The sequence below is a fragment of the Oryzias latipes genome, chromosome 13, assembly GCF_002234675.1.
Source record: "Oryzias latipes chromosome 13, ASM223467v1".
NCBI lineage: Eukaryota > Metazoa > Chordata > Actinopteri > Beloniformes > Adrianichthyidae > Oryzias > Oryzias latipes.
The window spans coordinates 15480708-15497116 of NC_019871.2; the positions used below are offsets into that span (position 1 = coordinate 15480708).

The following is a 16409-nucleotide window of genomic DNA, read 5'->3' on the forward strand; positions in this document are numbered from 1 at the left end:
GATGTTCGCAGTGGTCGGGAAGTAGAGCTCTGCAGACCCGCGCCTGCTCGGACAAGAAAATCTCTGCAGGCTCAGCCTTTGACTGCAGATTTAAATGATTAAGGAATGTCTGCAGAGTGCAGAAACAATCCACAATGCAAGTTTCATATTTTTCCACAGCATGACAATGTGATCATCCCTGGAGTGTTTTGAGTCTGTGTGTCACCATGAGTGTCTGACCAAGTCGAAGAGCAAACCCATCACCGTAAAGGGGTTATCAGTGATGAAAAGCAGGAAATCGACCTCCAGTTTCTCATGTCCACTGCAGTGCGGCTCACTCAGTTAGGGCTAATTTGATTAATTAAAAAGCGGTTGAAGGATATGCATTACAAAGCAGAAGTGACATAATGAACAGCCTTATGTAAACAGGCCCATTACCAACAACTGAGCCCCTCTTTTATGCCCCCGGAAGACCGAGTTAGACATAATGGACCCCCCCCCCCCCACCACCACCACCACCACCCAAAAAAAAAAAAGTCTTCCAAAGGCCTGCATTTGTGGAGGAAAAGATTTGAAGTTTGAAGGGGACTTCTTGGTACGATCCATGTCAGAACCCTGCAGCAGCATGAGGTTACAAGTGTGAAAAGATGCATTCAACTAAAAAAAAAAATACATAAAAAGAAGAGAAGACCCGTTTTCTGTTCAATAAACCCTTTTTAATCTCAACAGCAAATTAGCTTATGTGTGGTCAACATCAATGAAGGTAGATAGAAAACTGGATTTCTATTGATTGGATTTTTGTCGTTTTATCAGCAGGTACTGAAATTATGATACCTGGAAACACATCCACTAGAATCTCGATGTATGTCTTCAACTAGAGAAATATTGCTATAATACTTTGAAATGGCATACACTGATTGACCGACCAGAAGAAAGCATGGAAAGAGAAGCTGACAGAGAAGCTCCACAGACTCCACATGGTGGGTGGTACGGGAAAACTCCTGAGGGACTTTGGTTTTGTACCTTTGTAAAACCCGACTAAACTTAACTTCCAGAGTAAAAGAAAAAAAAATACAGAAACGAAAGAAAGTATTTAGAAAAAAAAAGGGTCCAACCAGGAGTAATGGAGCTATTCAGAGTCTTAATCTAGAATAAAAGTATGAAAAGTAAAAAGGCACACTGAACACTAGTCAACACAAATCGCCTCAGTGGAGCGTGAGGATCCACTACAATCTGTACAAAGAACACTCATCATAATAAACTGAAAAGTGTTACTTTACCTTGGATTCAAATAATCAAATCAAATGGAACTCTGTCTGGTCTTTCTTTGAAAGAAATCTGCTTTGTGTCCATTATTGGTGAGGAAGAGAGAGAGAAAGGCGTTTTCCTAACACGCTGCAGTCCGTTTGATCCGCCAGGAGAAGGGCAAACGTCCCGCCTTTCTCCACTGCCTCTTCCTCTTCCGCTACATCTCTTCTTCCCCGTATTGTCAAAGTGCTCCAGTATTCAACTTCCACAGCTCGTCCTGCAGGTCTGTAGCCCGACCACATGCCAAACGCTCTCGCCTTCCACCGTCTGACCGTGTCAACGTCACCAGTTCAGATGAAGGGTTTTTCGAACGGAAAGGGGGAAGTGTTGATGCGACCACAAGGCTGTCTCTCAGTCACCGAGGCTCGTGTTGATGTCTAGCACTTCTGCCAACATCAGGTGAGTGTAAAAAGGTACATAAGGAGCAACTGTGTTGATGCAGTTTAAGGAGGATTTGCCTGAGGGGGGGATGATGGAACTGATGATGTCCTCTGGATTCCTGAACAAGACTGCAGCCACACACTTGGTCCACATTTCCTTTTTGTCCAATAAAAAGTGACGGTGTGGGCTCAGTCTTTACTAACACCTCCAACCCCGACCTTCCGTTTAAACACTGCAGACCCATCCGTCTACACACCGTTTATCCCCAACTACAGCAGGTCAAACTGGTCATTCCAACTGGGTGCATTTTAGTTTTGATACATCGTGTCAGAGACATAGTTATCCCTGTGTGCTTCAAGCAGCTTTCACACAGTTTAAGTGCTGTTAAAAGAAGAAGAGGCAGAAAAAAAAAAAAAACATCTTCTGGTTGCTGTCATAACAGAGAAAGCTGTTAAGATCCAGTGTACGGTGTTCTGATGTCCCGCCGTCTTTACGTCACGGCAGCCAAAATGTCCCAGAGGAAACGCCCTCTCACCAAATCTAATGCTGGGAGTCCCTACTCTGTTAAAAAACAACAAATGTATGCAACACAACAGGAGTGCTGACGATGTAAACCAGAAAGAAAATGCTCAATTGCAGGTCAAGAGTCCTAGATTCATAAAAAAAAGTGTTTTTTTTAATCAAATAAATTATTTTATAAATGGGGGGGGGGAGTGCAAACACACTTCTCCACACACAACACTGTGCAAAAGTGATTTGTAGAGAAGTGCTTAAGGGGATAAGCATCTAAAGTGACCAACAATACAAACCTTCTCTTTTTTGTTCCCCCTCCTGCTCTGACATGTGACCCGGTGAGCGCTTCAGGTTTGGAGGCGTCACCACAAACCCCGATCAGGAGTGTCCGCCTCCAAAAACTGTCCCCGCCTCACACTTCCTGTTGTATTTGCTGTACCATAAAGCTCACCATGCCTTAGATCTGGCTAATGTGTTCTTCTTTTCACGTATACAAGTGGAGGATCGTCATTGTTGTGTTGCCATTTGACATTTGAATTGAAATTCTAACAACTTTTTCAGTCTTTTCGCAGCACCGACCTCTGACCTCAGTTTAAGGAAAGTTCGGACTTAGAAGCGGCTGTGATGGCAAAGATTTACACACATACACAAATAAGCTAAACCGAAGAACTTCGTACCCTAAAAGCAAACTAAGAGAAGTGATGCTGCTAAAAAAGCAAAGGATGCTCACATCGGGTTTCACTTTGATTTCGTCATCAGTGGTTTCCTGAACTTTCTCTGAAGTTAATAAATAGAAATGTTTTTTAATACATCTTTTAAGAAACAAAAAAAATTTTTTTTAAATACAAAGTACTTTTGCACAGTACTGTCCATAAAGATGTTTTCAGGCTCATCTCTGCACTTTCCAGGGCCACATTATCTCCCGGTTACATCATCAGCTCCCCTGAGGACCAATCAGGAGCCGGGCTGTTATACGTTCATTCACGATTCTGGCACGTAAAGGATTAATATTGCTTCAGTATTGCCACAGAAACAGCATGACAAATTATTAAACCACAACTTCTCACCCTAAAAAAAAAAGTCTGTCACATCAGCCCTCATTTATCAGGTAAACATGAGCCACACCTGAACGGTTAACAGGTCTGCAGGTGCTTCCATAAAAAAAAAAAACAAGCATTGGTCTGCAAACCTGGACTGTGTGCCATCAGTAGTGTAGGAAATCAGCTGTGATCAGTAGTTAGATTTATAAAAATGAAGAAAAGAAAAGTCAGACAGGCTGCATGGGTACTGCTGTCAATCTGAAAACTAGCTTACTGTTGGAAAAAAAAAAATAGAGTAGCTGTTTCTGTTTCAGCACATACAAATGTTACCTGGGTGATTTAGGGAATAGTGTTGTGCAGGACTAGAGTAAAACCGTTTCATAGTGCATTCTTTTCCAAAGCAACATTTCATCGTGTGATGTTCATGGTACCGTGATAAATGAGGGACATTTTCTCTCACTTCTTTCTCGTCCGTTCTTCTGCCATTTCTCACAAACTGGAAAAGCAAAGCCAGACTTTGTGCTTTTTTTTTGTTTTCCACTCAGACAATCAGTTTGTTTTCAAACTATTTCTAGGTGCAGCGCTGCACTTCGGCAGCCTCTGGGTGGTACGACCTCACCCCTGGGACTGCGACGCGGCGCTGCAGCTGCCGGCGGTGCCGCCGCCAACAGGACAGAAGCAGCTTCGTCAAATCAGCACAGCTTAGATCACATTGTGCGAAGCGTCGGAAGTGTCCTGCACTGCGTGGCAGATGAGAACAAGGTTAGAGGAGAGGGAGACAGCGAGGTATATCACGGGAGGATTTTGGCGGGAAAGAAGGTCAACGTCTATCACAACAGAGAAATGGAGTCTGTAGAAGTTGTACGAAACACAACACTTCCTTCCCAGCTGCTACGCCTGAGGTCTCCACCTCTACCTCTGCTGCCTCTGCTATGGATGCCGTCTCATTGCTTAATACTGCTGGATTAACCCCCTGAGCTGACTTTAGTTGACCAGCACGAAGCCATGCTGCGAGTCCACGGTCTCCATCATTTCACTGTCCAGGAGGGACGCCTGCAGTTTAGGCATGCCTAAGCCGTCTGTCTGCGCTGCCACGGGGCCTCCAGCGTCTGCCTCCCCTGGACCAGGCTGAGGCAGCAGGCTGGCGTCCATGGAGAACTCGTATTGCTCTGGCAGGAGAGCCTCAGCGGAAGGACCAGGGGAATGTGGATCACAGCCTGCTGGGTAGCTGAAGCCCAAGCCGCCAACAGGGGCCTCCAGAGAATGCTGATGGTGGAGTGGGTGGTGCATGAGGTGAGCTCCGGGGGGCAGCTGTTGGGTGTAAGGGTGGTGGTGGCTCATGTACGGGTCGTAAACCAGGCCCTCGCCGGGTTCCATCAAAGGGCTCAAGCTGTGGGTGTGGCTGAAAGGGGGTGAGGCTTGGGGACTGCCCTGCTGCTGGGACTGAGGCTGGTGGGGGGCCGACATGGAGGGGGCCTGGGGGGAGTTCTGGGCGGCTGATGGATCCAGGATGGGGCCGCTTGGGGCGTAGGAGCCCTCAGCTATCTGCATCTGGTTGAAGTAGGCCTGGAGTCCCATGCCCTGTGACTGGTGCTGCTGCAGATACATCCTCTTCTGATGCAGCCTGCAGAGAAACAAGCCTTTCAACCAACAGCAGTGAGCAGGAAAAACCCTTCCACACCACACCAGAGGGAGGAAACAGCTAACTATACACATACAATGAGACTAAGCTGAAGAAAACATGAGAAGAGCACAACTGTGCAAACTGTCTGCTTAAGGCTCTACTACCACCTGCAGACATGAAAGAGGCAAACTGCTACACCGACTGCACAGCCGTGTCATCAGAACATCAAACATCTGCATGGGGGGGTATTACCTGTGTTCCTGTAGCTGCTGCTCTAAACTTCTCGGCGTCTCCTTGCAGAAAAGTTGGCAGCTCGCAGGGCTGTTAGCCAGGATGTTAGCCTTTTGGGCGAAAAGAGAGATTTACTGCTTCATCTTTACTGTAGGATTGTGGGAGATCAGCTCTGCCCTCCCCAGTGAATTCAGCATACGAGTCTATGGATCCCTTCACATCATGACAGTAGGTGCGATTGGCTGTACCTGAAGTCTGTGGGTGAGGTACTGTGTTTCCAAACTCTGTCTGCGGGAGAGAAGGGGGGGCTGCAGCCCACCGTGGTATAAAGCTAGGCCCTCCTGCTGCTTGCATGCCTCGCCCTTCAGATCAAAAACAAAGCATTGGAACAAAAAGCTCACCGGATCCCCGTCTGTCAGTGAATAAAGCTGCGGCGAGGCTGGTGCGGGCTAACAGAATGACCCTAGCCGTCTCCTGCCCCAACTCCCAAGCGGCGGCTGATCAGCCACATGCTTTTCCCTAAATGGCGTTTACCGCAGGGATCACACATTAGGTAGATGGAATGGAAGCCAATTAATAGGCTGGTGGTGCTTCCATAGTCAGAGACAACAGTGTTGATGTGAGTAACAAAACGAAAAGCATTCAAAAGTGACCCAAAAAAGAGGGAACCCTCTGTTTGTTTATTGATTTTTGTTTGCAGGGAAGCACAAACCGTTCTTTCTTTAATCGTCTCCCCCTGAAGTGCATCTGTGCACGCACATTTCCTTGTGCAAGTCTGATTGATTTCAACAATGGCTGCATTCATTTTGGTCAAGACTCTGAGTCCCAGAGGGACAGCAGACAGTAAACAAGCCACAGTTGGCAGCCTCTCCAGGGGTTATACAACTCCCTGACTGCATGCTTTTTTTTTCCATTTATTTTTTATCCATCGAATATGGTAGTCAGCACACTGGGCCTGGAAAGGGATTCTGGGAAAGGAAAGCCTTGCAACTGAGTGTGTGTCATCATGCGGCAGGACTAACCTCCAGGAGGTTGTGCAAGTGTTGCTGTGGTCCCAGAGGCCCCATGCTGGCCCCTTCCACAGAGCCCATCTGCTCCACCAGCATCTGGACTTTGTTGAGGTCCAGGATGCCTTTGGTCCTTGCCAAGTTTTGGAGGTGCTGCCGAAACGCCACCAGGCCTGAGAACATAAACCAGAGCACAGGAGCTGGTGTTAATTTAGACCGCTCAATGGAACCGGCTGGCAACAAGACATGAAATGTTTCATCCCTTTAGAGAAACAGGCTTAATCTGGCTGACGTTAAATCGGCGCTCCGCCGACGGTGAGGCTGAACGTACGTCATATGTGTGTGCGTATGTGATGCCCGTGCTTGTGTGCACAACAGCGAGCGCTTTGATAAGACCCGTCCAGTGGTGCGGAGCTGTGAACGATAGCACCTGACTCACTGAGATGGTGGGAGTTATTTAAAACCAAAGTCGGGAGTGTGACGCAAAAGGATCCAAAGAGGATTATGAAAAATAAAACCTGAAAAGAAAAAAAAAACATCCAGAGAGAACAAACTAGTGTGCAGCCAGAAGAGCACACACTTCCATGCTAAAATGAAAGCTTTTACTAGTTCTAGCTGGACTTTTCATTCCAACGAGCAGGTACAAATGAAAGTGGAACTGTTTAAAATTCCTCCTTGTGTTTCGTCTGCTCCTTCGCTCAGATGTGGAGAACAAATAAAGCTGCTCGACTCTTAAAAGCGATAGGAAAAAGCAAGACTTATGAAAGCTGTGCAGAGGGAGAAGGAGGGTGAAAAGAGGAGGAGGGAGTAGAAGGGGAAATATTGTGAAAGGGAGACATGTGGGCTGAAAGCTTCAAATACATGCCTGATTCACAAGGTGAATCATCATTGGCGTAATCGCCTGAGACATTAAGAGGATGAGACGCCAGGAGAGCAGGAAAAGATGGGAAAAGTAGAAGAGGGGTGGGAATGAAACTGCTGCACCGACAGAAGCAACCAACAGGAACACAAAGGTAAACTGTCCAAACCTCACCTGCACTTCTGATTAGGTTCATAGACCCGCAAATGTTCAACAGACCATAATATGATCTTTATAATCCAGATTCGGAAACCTAGATAAACAGACAAATGAGTTCTGCACACTGCAAGCTCACCTTGGGTGAGGGAGGTGTCAGAGGCGCGGCGTCCTTCTCGGAAGCTTATCGGGGATCGGTTGTGCGCCTCCCTGTGCTGAGAAGTCAGGGCAGCCATTGCTGGGTTGGGTGGCCTGGCACTCAGAAAAGGTGCAGCTATGCCAGGAGCAGAGCTGTTGGATGGTACCACCTCACTGAGGGAGGGCGCGTCCTCCAGCAGACTGAGGTCGCTGTGCACGGAGCCCATATCGTAGCCAATGTCCGAGTCCACGCTGCCCATGGAGGTGTTGTGGCCTAAAGTGAAATATTTACCTAACGGATGAGACACAAAAACATGCAGTAAGCAATAAAGTCATGCTTTTACTTCGAAATGCAACACATTTCCAACGGGTTTCAGACCTTGGCTTGAAGGCCCAGGCGGGTTGGAAACTTCAGATAAGGTGTGCCGCCTCTGGCCAAATCGAGTCGTCTGATAGGCTGAGAGAAGGTGGGGCGTGTCGTCCTCCGTGTCGGGCTCCTCAGTCTCAATGCCTTCGTCAATCGAGGTCTCCATCATGTTGCTAGGTGACGAAGTGGAGGACTTGCGGAGGACAGTAGAGGGAGGAAGGGGGTCCAGAAGGCAGCCATTCACCTAGAAGGACAGGACGTAGAAACACAAAGAGTCAACAATAATCAACATTTCAAGCTCACTGTGAACAGATGAAAAGAGAAGGACCCACGAGAGCTAAAAAAAAAAAAAAAAAGAAGAAAAATAAAATTTAAATTGTAGGAACAAAGGTAAAGAGACTCCATTGGTTATTTGACTTTTCTTTTTCCCCATCAGAGTTGTGGGTTACTCCTGAACTGCCCGTGTGCGTCAGTGAAACACAAACACACACACAAACATGCACAGAGGGCTCGGATGGGGTAAAGCACATTAGAAGAAAGTCATCTGTGAGGAAATGCTAAAAGACATGACATGACAAAGAATCTATGTGACAGATGCATGAAATAGAAGCAGAGATTAAGCAAAAAAAAGCTGAAAAAGAAGACCTGGGCTGCTGGCTGGGGGATTGGTGGGAGGGGAAGGGGGAGTCTGGGCTGCGTGATTGCTTTAGCAGCACAGCAGCTTTCTGTCCATGCGTGTTCACTCAGCGCTGCATTGGGTCACATCATCGTCACAGGGCTGCTTACATAACCAGACTTCATTCACGCAGATAACACTCATCCTGACTCTGCTTAGTTACTCTAATCGTCCACACATGCACATATACACACACCCCAACACACACACAAATCATTCTTTATTGGGGTTAGGAGGGAAAATAAAGCTCACATTGAGAAGGCCTTAAAAGGTGTATGTGTGTAAGTCTGAAAGTGTGTTTGTGCGAGACTGCAGGTGTGTGACTCAGTGAACTTGGGCCAAAAATGTTTCTATTAGAAGATCAGCCCAAGAACTAGCCTGGAGAAACAGGTCCAGGGTTGGCACAGTTAAAGAAGAGCACTGTGAGTGTGTGTGCATGTGTGTGTCAGTGTGGGTGTGTGCATTTGTGTGTCCAGAAACCTTGCCGGACTGGCAGCTGTCTTGTCTGATGTGAGTGCTGACTGAATGGTTACATAACAAGACAAGTCAAGAACACTGTCAGGTTGACACCCCAAACCTCTGCTGTGTACACCCCCCCCCCCCCCCCCCTCACACACACACACACACACAAAAAAAGGTATGGGTATGATCCATTACCTATAATGTACAGCTGCAAATCTATATAATTCTAAGTCAAAAGGGAAAACCGGAATAGAAACAAGTTTCCTTTGTAGGTTTGAGTTTGGTGCCAAGAGTACAATAATATGTTTTGTCTTCTCATCCCACCCGTCCACGCCGGCGTTGGACTCACTTTGGGTGTGCTGACATCCTCCACAAGGAAGTTCTGCTCCAGGGGACATGCAGTCTGGGGGAAGGTAAAAGCATCCGACGAGGGCTGAGGAACCGCGGGGGAACGCAACAGACGAACGCCCTGTGGAAGCAAACCCACCTGGGCTGAGCCGCTGGTTGACTGAAGTGGGAAAGAAAAAAAAAAAAACAAACAGACAAAAGGCAGAGCACTTATTAATCTGGAATCACGAGACTCAGTATTTATGTGCTCCAATAGGTGCTAATAGGAGCTGAGTGTGCACACACACATTTTCATGAGGGGCTCAGAGAATGAAAGCGGCCGCATGGACACATGCAGTACCCACAATGCTTCACACAGATGTTTGACATCATTTGGCAGCTTGAACTCCATCCTACTCTGCAGGGCTCAACTCTGCAGCTGCGTTAAATATATGACAAAGTCTGCAGGATAATGCCATTGTTTTACTCCTAAGTAATGAGCTTGGCATAGATGTAGCAGCAGTTTTAAAGATGTAACTCCAGCTCTGTGTGTTTGGGGAGAGATTAGAAATGCCCCAGAGAAATTGTGTCATTATGACTAAAGACGGGCTGCGTTGGGTTCATAATCCCAGTTACAAAGATCTCAGGCAAATGAAAGGAAACTACACAATAACGGCATTAAGCAGGAGAGGGCTAAGGACGAAAAAAGCTAAATGATGTAAGCAAAGGAAATGAATGCACCGAGATCAAGGCTGGGTGGGAAGGGCCGCACAGAAGACACGGATAAATAAACAAATTAGCCCCTTCTGTCCGTTTGTTTGCTCGGCAGTGCAGGTGTGAATAGCAGAGCTTTGATCACCGGGGTCGGGATAGTAGCCCGCACACATTATTCAGGAGGCTTTTAGTTGCTCTGGAGATGCCTGGTTACCTTGATGACCGTCTGCTCAGCGATGGTGCTGGGGCGCCGCTGGCGGGCGTCGAGCCTTTGTTCCACAGGGAAGCTGCATCGATGGGCCTTCAGCCGCTCGACCAGCAGGTAGTAGATCGCAGCGAAGTGGTTGTAGCTTTTATTCTGAAGAGACTGAAACATAGCAGCGTAAATGAATCATTTTGTAACAAGCATTATTGGTAAAGTTGATCTTTTGCTTCTGTGAAAAGCTGAAATTTGGCAGATTTGTTTTCAACTAAGCTGGCATAAAACTAAGGGTACTGCAGAGGATGGAGAGAGTTTAATCAAAGTCCCAAAACTAAGACGCTTTTTAAGTTCCTCCCTGCTGAGTTTGAAGGAGCAGGGCAGATTTGATGGGTATAACCCAGTTTGTTTTCCTATCAGAGTCAATCTGTGCTACACAACAGCCCAACTGAAACTGATATGAACTGAACTGTGACAAGATAGTCTTCAGTTTTTCCTGCTTTGGTTTTTTTACCTGTAGCCAAGTTCTGAGTAAAGGCAGCAGTGGCAGGAAATACGTTCAGAACAACAACTTTTTTTTTCCTTTAAAAGTTGATTTTCGGTGACAGCGGATTCATACATTTCTCTGGATCTTGTGCATCGTCTCCCCCACAGTGGCCAGACATTTGCTGTGAAGTTTGACCCATTTCTTTTAACTTTCATTTGCATAAAAACTGAATTTTGCTCCAGAACTGATGGTAGTTTGATTTCACACTTCTCTTCTCCTGGGTTGCAGGCAGATTGTACATTGATGTAAACTTTGCATACACTTAAAGCTTCTTTAAATACAATAATGACGCCCTCCAAATGCCCCCTCGACCCAGCCAAGAGTCAGAGGAATGAAAGAATGAGCTGAAGAATAAACAAAACTGTTGATTTTTCTATTGGATAAAGGCCTCCTTTGGCTTTTACTGAACAGGCACCTTTTTCAACCAGATGTCAAATGATTCCATGAACAGCCAGTAAACTATAATTCAATATTCTCAATCCAAAGATCCTTCATCTCCTCAATTTGCTTTGAAATATGAAGCAAAACGGACAGATACTGCCATGAAATCATTCATCAGTCATGCATTGCAATTCTTGTGAGCATGTGAAAACTAAGTGAAATGAGATTAAATGGCAGACTGATGTTTACTTCAACCTCTAATTGCTCTTTGGAAACACGTTGTGCTGTTGTGAAATGGTAACATTCTCGCCAAGTAATTTCCTAAAATATAACTGTTTATTAAACAAAGTCAAAATGCAGACAGTGTGTGAAAAATCTCACTGTAATTTACCAGATTCTAGAATCACAGAAGAAATTACTCAAGGGGATTGTTTTCTGAAAGTTACACCGTCTGAGAAAATACTTCATTTTCTTCAGTTTTTTTAAAAGACTATCTGAAAACAAAAACATTTTCAGAGTAACTCCACATTGTGTCGATTTGTCCTCATTTTTTAAATTGAAGACTTGAAGACAAACTTAAGCTGGAAGACCAAATCTTCAGGACAAATTGCAGCCATCAGGTCTGTGTAACTGTAAACCTAATTTGTGTTGTATTATTAATCTACTAACAACCGTTATCACTGGAAAAGAAATTAAATATAAGAAAGTGGTAGCTGTCAACTATGTCTCTAAGATTTTTGGTTTATCCCAATGGAAGTGCAGACACTTCATTTAATTGAAGTATTCAGCTATAGAGATGAACTATATAGCTTAAGTGAAACTGGTTTTGGAATGTTGGCACACTTAAGATAACACCCATTAACCTAACTGCTTTGTAAATATGATCATGCATCAGTATCAAAAAGTAAGTGACTTGCAATTTACAACCATTGCCCTTTGGAGTCAAGTGCTTTGATGGTTAAGTCGCCAACTAGTTCTTGCAGTTATAGCGGTTTCCTTTTGAAAGCTTACCTCTATAGTCTTTTGTTGGTCGATGCCAAGGCTGTGCATCAGGCGAAGGACCTGTTCGCTGTATTCTCCTACACCCATCTCACCCTCAGCTGACAGTGGCTGTTGGTACAGGACGGGCCTCTGTGCTGGGACGTCCAAAGCCATCCATTTGTGCTCCTTAATCTGTGCCAAGGACAGGCGTTTGGACGGGTCCAGGACCAACATCCTGCGGATCAAGTGTTCACAGTCTGCCAGAATGAGAAAGGAGCAAATACAGAGGGTGCAATTATTTTTAAGAAGTTTCTGGTCAACAAATGCATTAAAAAAAGGAAATGTTCTAAAAGATTAATTGAAGCATAAGTGTTACTTCAACTTTGTTGGTTTCACATCTTCAGCTTTTCCTGACAATTTCCAGCTGCATTTTGACCAGCGAGGACAAACTCTCTTTTCAGAATTCATGTGGCTGTGCAGCTCATCACGATGGAGAAAGGTTTGCCTCAAACCCTTTCCATAAGCTGGTAAACACACACGTTCTGTTGTACAGGTTTGCAATAAAACTAATTGCTCAATTAGCTTAAACATATGTTCTGTTTAACTCGATGCATGTCTGACAAGGCCTGTAAAGAACGTGAAGGCAGCAGCTCATTTGGGTTTTCCCTGCAGCTACTTCCACACAGCATGCATACATTCTTTTCCACTTTCCATCCCTCCCCATGAGAACTCTTCACCTCTAGTTAGGGGCTAGATGAGTTTGACGTCAGACACAGCTGGGTTCTAAACAGGATTACAGTTCCCTTGGCTGTGTTACTCAGGCCTGGATGCCCTCCTGCTGCTTGCACTGCATTCCCTGCCTGCAACATCCTCACCGTTTTCTTAAAAGTGCTATTGTCTTGAAGTAAAAAAGGTATCTATTCAAGAAATAGCCCAAGCCATTAGTTGACATCTCTAATTATTTCAAATGCCAATTCAATTTAAAATAACCTCTTCTTCTAATGGGTAGTCTCATATAATCAAAAAGGTTGCACTTAAGCTTCTTGAAGTCAGTTTAAAAATAGATTGCATTTTCTCTTTTTTTGAGTTACAGGAGTTTAACCTACAGCATAACAAACCCAATTAAATTAGTAAAGTGAAGTTGTTACAAAAGGAGGCAGGCAAGAGGAGTTCACTTCATGCTGCTGGTAACCTACTTGCCTTGTTCTCCTGAGAGCTCCAAGACCTGTCTGCCAACATTAACTCCCTGCTGCTTCTCAGCACCCCCCCGCCCCCCCAACCCAAATCTACTAACATCTGCTTGCATCACGGTTTGATTCCCAACTCATGCTTTGTAGTTCAGCCAGCTCAGTCTTTTCCCCAATTATGTGGTTAACCCGTGTGCCCTTCATCGCATTCTTTCTGCACGCCAAGGCCTGTCTGCAGGAGCATTGTTACCTGTATTTAACTGTATACCAATTGATGAACAGTGTTGAGGCTCTGCTTCAAGCAAAGGATTTTAGAAGACTGAGTTGCCCTCGCCACGACTGATGCACCACTGTGAGACTGAGGACGGGTTCAAATCCATTTAATTTTTTTCAGATAAATTCCATCCTTAAACATGTGAACAGATGTGCCGCCTTCCTTATCTCACATACGGGTGAAGTAGCATGTGAACTTGAGCATATGTAGTAGTACAGTAAATAAAGGTGCGTTAGTATAAGCGGCCCGAGCTTTCCTTTCCTCCTTCACTGCCTGTGAGCAGGTGCCCATTTATAAAACCGGTTTGGCTGGAGAGCCCCATGTGACCGAAACACCACGTTAGCGTGACAACCCAATGACTGTAGAGAATAATGCATGATTTATAGTTGAACTTTTACTGATCATAAAAAAACGTTTGAACCAAGTCATTGGTTCACGCTACGCAAGTGTGACTGACTGACAGACACGCTGCTTTTAGCTGGAACATTACACCAGCATGACAGCACTAACTTTTAGAATCCTGCAGTACTGACTAATCAAGAAGTAATGATATTGTAAATTTTACTGCATAGTTAAACCTATTTTAGGAATTGGAAAATGATAAACGAGGGTTTAAGGAAATTAATGTCATGGCTGAATAAAATAAACTGAATTGATTTGTTTTTAAGCAGCTGGTGTTTATAGAATTAATATGCGTTTTATTTTTCTTTAGCTGTACATATTTGTCAAGAAATAATACAAACATAACTAAACATAAATGTTTCATGGCAGGAAAAATCAGTTTTTACTCTTCCAGACCAACCAACTTTCACAGTACATTTGCTGATGATGCACCAATGAAGGGCTGGTTATTTGCAGCAATAAAATCTAATCTATCTGCTTCATTTTTATTTTACTAATAAAAACAATAAAAAATAAATAAATAAAAACATTTGTGCAATCTTCTCAAGTGAGATGCAATGGGTCAAAGGTTTTTTTTTGTCCAAAGACATACTAGAGAAAAGTACTTTTTATGATTGCATATATGCATCTCAGTGTATATAAATCACACCAAAGCTTAAAAATAAAGTTTTCAAATGCAACCATTAAAACATGACTGAATGCATAGACAACCTGAGTCCCTATGAAGCTTTGAATAAAGAAGAGACATGCAAAGGTATGCAAAAAACTGAAAAGGTCATTGATCAGTGCCTGACCACAGCATTCACTGGACTAAAATGTTCTAGTGAGAGTTTAGAGTGAGGTGCTAGTCTGTTCCCTGCACCACAGAGTTGACCAGAGAGAGCAATGGGAGGAAATGAGGTCTGTTTCTAGTAGAAGAAATGAGAACACTCTGTTCTTCACATTTGGGGGGGGGAACAGGGGCAGGAGTGAGGGTGGAAAGGCGGGTTGGATTGTCAGTCTAGGCCAAGAACTGACATTACACTCTCACATTCCCCGTCTCCTAATTGTTTCAAGGCTCGGAACAAAAGAAGAAGAAATGACATGAATTCCAGCACTCCCCCTTACGGAGACTTCGATCATGAGGAGCAAATAGACAAACAGGAAGACATTTCATAGACAGTGGGAGTCAACGAGACATACAGAGGGTCTCCTGGAAGAGCCTGCAGGAGGGCTTTGCTGCCTTGTCCCCCAGATTACATAAACAGCTCGTGCTCTGGATTTAATCTCCAGCCTGCAAGCTAGCACAATTGCTAACAGCGGGGCTGCTTTGAGACAGTCATATGACCTGACTCACTCCTGCATGTAACACATGACCCCTGCAAATGTTAGCAGTCAGTAGCCGCGGTTACATGTGCAAAATATCTTGATCGGATCAAAGATCGGATTATAATTCAACCGTGTAAATGGGCCCAGAAAAACTTTTTCCGATTAAAACAAAACGTCTACATGGGCCACACTTTCGTCTGGAATAAATAATTTGCACGTGCGCCGGAAGAGGAAATGAGTCTCGCTGTAAACAAGCTGAGCTGCCACAAACATAGATATCTGGCAGTTCAGTAATATACAAGATGATCTTCTAAACGTGCATTTATTATTGTTATAGTTATTATGAAGAGCATGTCCGCTCATCCTTTTATTTTGAATCGGTTTGGTCAGTGCTTTGTTTATTGTGGAACGGAGCTGGAAGAAGGGTTAAGAGAAAGCTAACACGCTAACAACATTAGCCTTCTTTGATGAACACAAAATCCATGCGGGAAATGCCACAATCTGCATCTAGGCTGCACGAAAATATGTGGGAATAACATCAGCCTTTATTTAGTCAGGACATGACTGGAAACACAAATCCACGTGATTGTTTGAACGGTTTCTAAGGACTGACCGACATTTCTGCTTTGAAAAGCTCACTGCCCCAAAGCCGCTGTGTGAGCTGGAAGTCCGAGCTCTGCTCAGAGACACATTTCTACCGGGAGACACTGTTCTCCTGAGTCCAGCAGCTCGTTCACCTAGAGCAGCGGGACGGATCGCAGCCCGAAGCCTCCCACACATAGCACAAACGTAACAAAGCATCCTCCCCTCCCCTCAAACACAAAGTTATAAGTCCGTCTGTTCTGTTCTGCAGAGACACGGTTCGCTCGGTCCACCGGCACCCGAGCCTGGACCGCGCAGGGTCCAGACGTCAGGGGGCACGAAGCGCTCCTCCCCGGCACCCCACTTCGTGAGGGGTGAAGAGTGCTTAACACAAGGCGTCTGCAGAGCAGCCGGTTGGTCCTGTTTGTGCTCCAAAGCCTTCTCTGGAGTGAAACTTCTTCAATGCGTGATGTTAAACCAGAGCAGTAGCGACGCACGATCAGAATGAACCGTTTACATGCAAAACGATCGGATCAACAATCAGCATAACCCACCTATCTCGATCGCAAAGAAATTTTGATCCGAATGAGTCAGATCGGGGCAGAGTATTCCGAGCGGCGTGTTTACATGACGAATTTTTGTTACGATCAGGCGTTTTTTCCTATTACTTTTGTCCATGTAAACGCAGCTATTTTGACAGAGTGCCCAATGCTGTACCATCCTAAAGCATACTGTTCTGTGTGATCAAACGACCTGCTCACTACTT

At 45.0% G+C, this 16409-nt stretch overlaps 1 protein-coding gene across 1 annotated transcript in view; it reads right to left on the minus strand.

The window, feature by feature from the left end:
- Window positions 1–673: 673 nt before the first annotated feature.
- sik2 (salt inducible kinase 2) overlaps window positions 674–16409 on the minus strand; it is a 37839-nt gene continuing 22103 nt past the window's right edge. The window contains exons 7-15 of the mRNA XM_004075670.4: window positions 11921–12147; window positions 9997–10149; window positions 9091–9249; window positions 7616–7847; window positions 7238–7528; window positions 6099–6256; window positions 5325–5438; window positions 5098–5186; window positions 674–4845 (exon numbers count right to left, since the gene is read on the minus strand). Coding sequence (XP_004075718.1) covers window positions 4206–4845; window positions 5098–5186; window positions 5325–5438; window positions 6099–6256; window positions 7238–7528; window positions 7616–7847; window positions 9091–9249; window positions 9997–10149; window positions 11921–12147 — 2063 coding nt within the window. The 3' untranslated portion in view covers window positions 674–4205. The remainder of the gene's footprint in view (window positions 4846–5097; window positions 5187–5324; window positions 5439–6098; window positions 6257–7237; window positions 7529–7615; window positions 7848–9090; window positions 9250–9996; window positions 10150–11920; window positions 12148–16409) is intronic.